The 8,604-nt window shown below is 41.1% G+C and overlaps 1 protein-coding gene across 1 annotated transcript; it reads left to right on the plus strand.

The window, feature by feature from the left end:
* Positions 1-430: 430 nt before the first annotated feature.
* On the plus strand, positions 431-2,284 carry RPS23 (ribosomal protein S23). The gene is made up of 4 exons (XM_027100697.1): positions 431-545; positions 1,008-1,167; positions 1,844-1,964; positions 2,089-2,284. Exons 1-4 carry the CDS (start codon positions 542-544, stop codon positions 2,233-2,235), a joined length of 432 nt encoding a protein of 143 aa, XP_026956498.1. The 5' UTR covers positions 431-541; the 3' UTR covers positions 2,236-2,284.
* Positions 2,285-8,604: the final 6,320 nt, after the last annotated feature.

Genomic DNA, 8,604 nt, shown 5'->3' on the forward strand with positions numbered 1-8,604 from the left:
GCCGGGTCTCTCACTAAAGCATGGGTTTTTAAATACTACGTCACCTTGCTTCACTAAACGTTTTTCAATTTACTGTGCTTCTTGTGAGTAGGAGTTAAGGCTCCGAGGTCTAATTTTCCAAACTGTAAGCAAAAGGCCTCCACTCGACAGCACGTAGACCCACGCGCCTGACCTCTCCATCCTCCGACCCAGCGCCACAAAGCCCGCCCTGTGGGTTTGCCCAGGGCGCCTGCGTCATGAGCGGGGCTCGTGCAAAGGCTTCTGGGATTGGTAGTACCTGTTCCTTCTGTCTAAGGCATTCACATAAAAAGAAATAAACCCCAGTGCAAATTAGATATCTCTGAATTGCGCACAAATTAAACACGACGCAGATTCTGGAAAGTGGTGCAGACTTCTCGTTTTCTACCGCGAGGCGCCAGCCGGACCAGGCGCTACGCAGACAGCCGCAAGGGTCCTCATCTGGGCGGGGCTTGCTCGCGATGGTTTGTGGTTCCTTCCTGCGCTGCTTCTCTCTTTCGCTCAGGTCCCTGGCGCCGGCAGCATGGGTGAGGTGTCCCGGGCCGGGGTGAGGGGGCTGCGCGAGCAAACTGGGGTTTCGGGGACGGGCGGGCAGATAGAAACAGAACGGTGAGGGAGAGCCACGGTGGGGTGCAGATGGGGAGCGCCGGGGGAGCGCCGCTGCCGCAGGCACATGGCCGGGCGGGAAAGGGCCAGGGCTGCTCGGAGGCCGCGGAGCCGGAGTTCGAGAGGGACGCGGGGGCGTTGGGGAGGGCGCCGCTTCCCCCCGAGCTTTGGCGCGGGGCTTCATTCGTTGGGGAGAGCACACCTGTTGGAGCGCTTGTGTCCACGTCTTAGATGGTTCAAGGGAAACTTTGCGGTTCGTATTAGGGCCAGGGTGTGATGTCAGAGCCTACCGGCCTGTAGTCTAGAAGAGGCTAGTACCTGAGATAATGTAAAATAAGATTTGGGTGTTTTTACTGGGCATCTAAGGTGATTTTCAATTTTAGGCAAGTGTCGCGGTCTTCGTACTGCCAGGAAGCTCCGTAGCCACCGACGAGACCAGAAGTGGCATGATAAGCAGTACAAGAAAGCCCATTTGGGCACAGCCCTGAAGGCCAACCCTTTTGGAGGTGCTTCGCATGCCAAGGGAATTGTGCTTGAAAAAGTGTAAGTGAAAGTCCATCGCTGTTTACTTCATGGTTTTAGTATGGTAACTCGGGATAGATGTGCTTAAAGAAGGCTTGATGTAAATTCTAGGTCTTTATGTGTCTGTGTCTTTTGGGAAGTTAAATAATTTCCAGAGGTTTTTAAACTTTCAACATTAGTTTGGAAGGAATTGGGGTGGCATCGGAGGGGAGAAAGTAGCGATAATGAAACAAGGGACATTATGAGAGCTTAATATGTGTGGAAACTATTCTAAGTAATTCGCACCCATCAACTATTTCATCTTTACAATTACATCTTTCCCGGTGAGAAAACTAATATGGAGAAGTTTCTTGCCTGATGTTCTACAGCTAAGATTGAGCCACATGAATTTGCAAGCACTCAACTGTTTTTTGACTTTACGAAATGATCCCATCAAATTTAGTGGTACTGATCTGAATCCAGGATTTCTAGCTCTATTTCTTGGTTCGTGTTTTACAACTATAAAGAGGCCAGAAGTTTCCCCTATTGGTCTAATGAAACTAAGACTAAAGAAAAACTTCGTTTAAGTTTAGCAATTTAGGATTATGTTGAAAAGGTAGGAATACTACAATTTCTAATAAGTTTTACGCTTAATGAACTAAAATGTGTCCCTTTTCAGAAAGCCAACTTACTGTGTTACATGCTGTTTATGTTTCAGAGGGGTTGAAGCCAAACAACCGAATTCTGCCATCAGGAAGTGTGTCAGGGTTCAACTAATCAAGAATGGCAAAAAAATCACCGCCTTTGTACCCAATGATGGTTGTTTGAATTTTATTGAGGTAAGTGTTTTAGTCTGTTTCTGTTTTTGGGGTAGCAGCTGTTTCCCTTAGTTGTTTATAGGATAAATGGGTATTTTTGGTGATTGCCACTTACACCAGAAGTAAACTGTTGATTTTATTCCAGGAAAATGATGAAGTTCTGGTTGCTGGATTTGGTCGCAAAGGTCATGCTGTTGGTGACATTCCTGGAGTCCGCTTTAAGGTTGTCAAAGTAGCCAATGTCTCTCTTTTGGCCTTATATAAAGGCAAGAAGGAAAGACCAAGATCATAAGTTTTGATGATGAAAGCAGGATAGTAATAAATTTCCATATGCCAAAAATATGTTTTGTGTCTTTTCTCACCACAGAGATGCATTGTATGCTTTACCAATTTTAGGAGATTGAGAAAACAGTTAATTCAGGATTTTCTAGAGTAAATAGAATTGATAACAGATATTTTCCCCTTCTCCGTGGAATAAACAATATTGCTTAAATCTGAAATAAATATACAGTGTTCCTGTGTAAGGGCCTAAAAAACTCTTTGAGCTTCTAGTGGGAATCATCTTGGGATCCCTGAGAAATGTACATTCCTGGATCCATCTCCTTAGGGACCCAATATGATAGATACTATGGTCAGGTTACTCCCTGCTCTGGTGATTTTCATTTATCTAAAGGTCACCAGGATCCATCTGGTAATTTTGTGTTTATGATAGCAAAACTTAGGCACTACACAGTTTAGTAGACAGGAGTTAATGGAAGTGTATCCCAGGCAAATTAAGGCGTAAGGAAGACCAGTTATGGAAAGATTGATCTAAGTACTCTTGTCTTGAGCTTGTCAGTAATAAAGATTTTGACCTTGAGATTTATTTCGAGGCACACAAAGTAGTGGAAGTGACTAGGTAGAAATGGTCCAGATGGGTCGGTTGTCTTTTGATAATTGAAGTGGGTGTTGGTTGGGTACATAGGGGTCCTCTGTCCACAAATTGCTTGAAGATTTTGATGGGAAAAAACGGTAAAATTATCTTAAAAAGTTTATTAGCCTTATGAAATCTGTGATCTGAAGAACTGCTTTTGGCAGCATTAGTAGGTATGAGTTAATTTGTTCTCTGAGTTATGTTTAAGATCTTTGGAAAATGGAAATTTTTGGCTTACTATCTCCCATTAAGATCAAGACCAGTATCCATACCTGGCATCTGAGACCCTGTGTGTTGTCTTTTCTCTGCCTGCTCAGCAGCACGACCTCTCAACTTGCTCAAACCTGCATTCCCCAGCCAGCTTCAGCTAGTGCCTGGCAGGTCACCTGCTGCTCCTCCCACCTCAGACTTCTCTGATCCCAAATTCACACTTCATACTTGTGCTTATACTTGTACTCTCTGTGCTTATACTTGTCGCAATTGTGTGATGGTCTTTCCACGAGGGTGGAGACAGGCTGTTTTTTGATTGAAATATATTTGACATTACTAAGACGTACATGTTAATTTGGTACTTTTTTCTGTTGTTTAATAGGGGGAAAGCTTTTATTCACACACACAACTTGAATAATATCAGGGGGGTGTACCAAATTACCAGTAAGCAAGTTGGTTTTCGTAGACATGTTCTATCTTTAACAGGCTATCTCCACTGAAAATTTCAACCAAAGATATCAAATATAGACGTACACACATAGTACCATTCTCTAATCAATTCCACAGGATTTGGAGAGATGAGAAATATCTCTTTCATTAGAGCAGGAGCTAAATACATTGTCAGTTTGCATATGCTTTTCTTTTTAAACATTATTGGAGCATAATTGCTTTACAATGGTGTGTTAGTTTCTGCTTTATAACAAAGTGAATCAGCTATACATATACATATATCCCCATATCCCCTCCCTCTTGCGTCTCCCTCCCATCCTCCCTATCCCACCCTTCTAGGTGGTCACAAAACACTGAGCTCATCTCCCTGTGCTACACAGCTGCTTCCCACTAGTTGTTTTACATTTAGTAGTGTATATATGTCCATGCCACTTTCACTTTGTCCCAGCTTACCCTTCCCCTTCTTCGTGTCCTCAAGTCCATTCTCTACGTCTGCATGTTATTCCTGTCCTCCCCCTAGGTTCTTCATAACCAATTTTTTTTATTTTTAGATTCCATATATATGTGTTAGCATACGGTATTTGTTTTTCTCTTTCTGACTTGACTTCACTCTATGACACTCTAGGTCCATCCACCTCACTACAAATAACTAAGTTTTGTTTCTTTTTATGGCTGAGTAATATTCCATTGTATATATGTGCCACATCTTCTTTATCCATTCATCTGTTGATGGACAATTAGTTTGCTTCCATGTCCTGGCTATTGTAAATATAGCTGTAATGAACATTGTGGTACATGACTCTGAATTATGGTTTTCTCATGGTATATGCCCAGTAGTGGGATTGCTGGGTTGTATGGTAGTTCTATTTTTAGTTTTTTAAGGAACCTCCATACTGTTCTCCATAGAGGCTGTCTCAACTTACATTCCCACCAACAGTGCAAGAGGGTTCCCTTTTCTCCACACCCTCTCCAGCATTTATTGTTTGTAGATTTTTTGATGATGGCCATTCGGACTGGTGTGAGGTGATACTTCACTGTAGTTTTGATTTGCATTTCTCTAATCATTAGTGGTGTTAAGCATCCTTTCACGTGTTTGTTGGCGATCTGTATATCTTCTTTGGAGAAATGTCTGTTTAGGTCTTCTGCCCATTTTTAGATTGGGTTGTGTGTCTTTTTGATATTGAGCAGCATGAGCTGCTTGTAAATTTGTGAGATTAATCCTTTGTCAGTTGCTTCATTTGTATTTTCTCCCACTCTAAGGGTTGTCTTTTCGTCTTGTTTCTGTTTTCCTTTGATGTGCAAAAGCTTTTAAGTTTCATTAGGTTCCATTTGTTTGTTTTTATTTCTTTTTCTCTAGGAGGTGGGTTAAAAAGGATCTTGCTGTGATTTATGTCATAGAGTGTTCTGCCTATGTTTTCCTCTAAGAGTTTTATAGTGTCTGGCCTTACATTTAGGTCTTTAATCCATTTTGAGTTTATTTTTGTGTATGGTGTTAGGGAGTGTTCTAATTTCATTCTTTTACATGCAGCTGTCCATTTTTCCCAGCACCACTTATGGAAGAGGCTGTCTTTTCTCCATTGTGTATTGTTGCCTCCTTTATCAAAAATAAGGTGACCATATGTGCATGGGTTTATATCTGGGCTTTCTATCCTGTTCCATTGATCTATATTTCTGTTTCTGTGCCAGTACCATACTGTCTTGGATTACTGTAGCTTTGTAATATAGTCTGAAGTCAGGGAGCCTGATTCCTCCAGCTCAGTTTTTCTTTCTCAAGGTTTCTTTGGCTCTTCGGGGTCTTTTGTGTTTCCATACAAATTGTGAAACTTTTTGTTCTAGTTCTGTGAAAAATGCCATTGGTAGTTTGATAGGGATTGCACTGAATCTGTAGATTGCTTTGGGTAGTATAGTTATTTTCACAGTGTTGATTCTTCCAATCCAAGAACATGGTATATCTCTCCATCTGTTTGTATCACCTTTAATTTCTTTCATCAGTGTCTTATAGTTTTCTGTATACAGGTCTTTTGTCTCCTTAGGTAGATTTATTCCTGGGTATTTTATTCTTTTTGTTGCAGTGGTAAATGGGAGTGTTCCCTTAATTTCTCTTTCAGATTTTTCATCATTAGTGTATAGAAATGCAAGAGATTTCTGTGCATTAATTTTGCATCCTGCTACTTTACCAGATTCATTGATTAGCTCTAGTAGTTTTCTGTTAGCATCTTTAGGATTCTCTATGTATAGTATCATGTCATCTCTATGTATAGTATCATGTCATCTGTACTTCTTTTCCAATTTGGATTCATTTCTTTTTCTTCTCTGATTGCTGTGGCTAAAACTTCCAAAACTATGTTGAATAATAGTGGTGAGAGTGGACAACCTTGTCTTGTTCCTGATCTTAGTGGAAATGGTTTCAGTTTTTCACCATTGAGAACGATGTTGGCTGTGGGTTTGTCATATGGCCTTTATTATGTTGAGAGAAGTTCCCTCTATGCTTACTTTCTGGAGCGTTTTTATCATAAATGGATGTTCAATTTTGTCAGAAGCTTTTTCTGAATCTATTGAGATGATTGTATGGTTTTTCTACTTCAGTTTGTTAATATGGTGTATCACATTGATTGATTCGCGTATATTGAAGAATCTTGCATTCGTGGGATAAACCCCACTTGATCATGGTGTATTATCCTTTTAATGTGCTGTTGGATTCTGTTTGCTCCTATTTTGTTGAGGATTTTTGCATCTATGTTCATCAGTGATATTGGCCTATAGTTTTCTTTCTTTGTGACATCTTTGTTTGGTTTTGGTATCAGGGTGATGGTGGCCTCATAGAATAAGTTGGGTAGTGTTCCTCTCTCTGCTATATTTTGGAAGAGTGTGAGAAGGATAGGTGTTAGCTCTTCTCCAAATGTTTGATAGAATTTGCCTGTGAAGCCAACTGGTCCTGGGCTTTTGTTTATTGGAAGATTTTTAATCACAGTCTCAATTTCAGTGCTTGTGATTGGTCTGTTTATATTTTCTATTTTTTCCTGGTTCAGTGTCGGAAGGTTATGGTTTTCTAAGAATTTGTCCATTTTTTCCAGGTTGTCCATTTTATTGGCATAGAGTTGCTTGTAGTAATATCTCATGATCCTTTGTATTTCTGCAGTGTTAGTAATTTGGTACATTTGTATGTAGTAACTGGACTGGCAGTTCTTGGTTTCCGTCCCAATGCTTCCTAGTGCCTCTAATTGCACAGTTACTGGTTAAGCCATTCCCAAATGCTGACCAGATGCTTCCAGATGGGTGTAATTGAGCCAAATGGGGAGCCCCTGGGCCTCGCCTGCCTGTAACAGAAGAGGCTGCTGAGGGTCACAGTTTAACCCCCGGGCTCAGGTGCTGGGAGGGCACCCCTTGCGGGAGGGTGGGGCCCTGGCAGTAGGGAGCTCTGCTCAGGGGCGGGCGCGCAGAAGGGAGGAGGGGTCGGATTATAAGGCCGGGTGGAACAGACAGCCACCTACTCCCGCGTCTTGCTCCTGCAGCGCTGAGACCTCAGCCAAACCTATAAAGATGAACAAGCCTGGGAGTTAAGACACCCTGCTACAATGGTTCGCACTTGTCTCCTGGGTACACCCAGGATGCCTCTGTCCTGTGACGACTGACCCATAAATCCACCACAGGTGCCTCAGACCCAAATGTTTGACCCTGATGTGAGTTGCCTCTGCCTCCTGTGTATTCCCTCCATCCCACCTCCTACTCCCCCACCACCTGTGAATAAAGCCCCTTCATTCTTGGATTCTTCTCGAAGTTCTAGAGAGGGAAATGAGGCACTAACCTTGGGTGCAAAATTTAAGCAAAATCCCAGCAGCTCTTTTTGGTAGAAATAGAAAAGCTAATTCTAAAATTTGTATGGAAAGGCAAAAGAACTGGAATAGCTAAAACAATATCGAAAATGAAGAATAAAGGTGGAGGAATCACAAACTGGTTTTAAGACAATTTGTAGCTATAGTGATCAAGAGGGTGTGGTGTCGGAGGAGGGACAGACACATCAATAAACTAGGAGACTGGAAATAGACTTACACAGGTATGACCAACAGCTATGTGACAGATACAAAAGTAATTGAGGGGCGGACAGATACTTTTTTCAATAGATAGTGGGCACTTTGATTAGCAGAAAAATGGACTTCAACCTAAACTTCACACCTTTTACAAAAATTAACTCAAAATGGATCATATATCAATATAAAAAGTAAAGCTGTAAAAATTATAGACAAAAACATCTTCATGACTTAGGGTTAGGTGAAGAGTTCTAAGAGATTACACCAAAAGCACGTTCCACAAAAAGAAAAAAAGGATAAAGTGGTCTTCATCAAAATTAAAATCTTTTGTTCTGTGAAATATCTTGTCAAGAGGATGAAAAGAAACTACAGACTGGGAGACAATATTTGCAAGTCACATATCCAATAAAAGACTTGTATCCAAAATATACGAAGAACTCCCTAATCTCAAAAGTAAGAAAACGATCCTATTACAAAATGGACGAATGAACAAACATTTCACTGAAGAGATGACAAGCACATGAAAAGATGATTAACATCAGGCGTTAGGAAAATGCAAATTAAAATCATAAGGAGATATCACTATACACCTAGCAGATGACTAAAATTAAAAATACTGACAATACCAAGCACTGGAAAGACTGTGGAGCAACTGGATTGTTGGTGGGACTCTGAAATGGTAGTCACTCTAGAAAAGTTTGGCAGTTTCTTACAAAGTTAACATATGCTTAGGATCCAGCAGTTGCACTCCTGGGTAGTTATCACACAGAAATGAAATGTCTGCCCACACAAAATCCTGTACACAGATGTTCATGGCAACTGTATTTGTGATAGTCAAGAACTAGAAGCAACCTAAATGTCCTTCAGTGGGCAAATAAACTGGTTGCATCCATAAATGAAATGCTACTCAGTCGTAAAAGACACTTGCTGCGTGCAACAATTTCTATGGATCTTAGTGGTATGCCAAGTACAAAAAGGCAATCTCAAAAGGTTACATATGTCTTGTATCATTTCATGTATATGAACTTCTTGAAATGACAAATTATAGCAATGGAGAAGA

Source organism: Aethalodelphis obliquidens, unplaced genomic scaffold (genome assembly GCF_003676395.1).
Source record: "Aethalodelphis obliquidens isolate GAN/ISIS:26980383/991018 unplaced genomic scaffold, ASM367639v1 scaffold4, whole genome shotgun sequence".
Taxonomy (NCBI): Eukaryota; Metazoa; Chordata; class Mammalia; order Artiodactyla; family Delphinidae; genus Aethalodelphis; species Aethalodelphis obliquidens.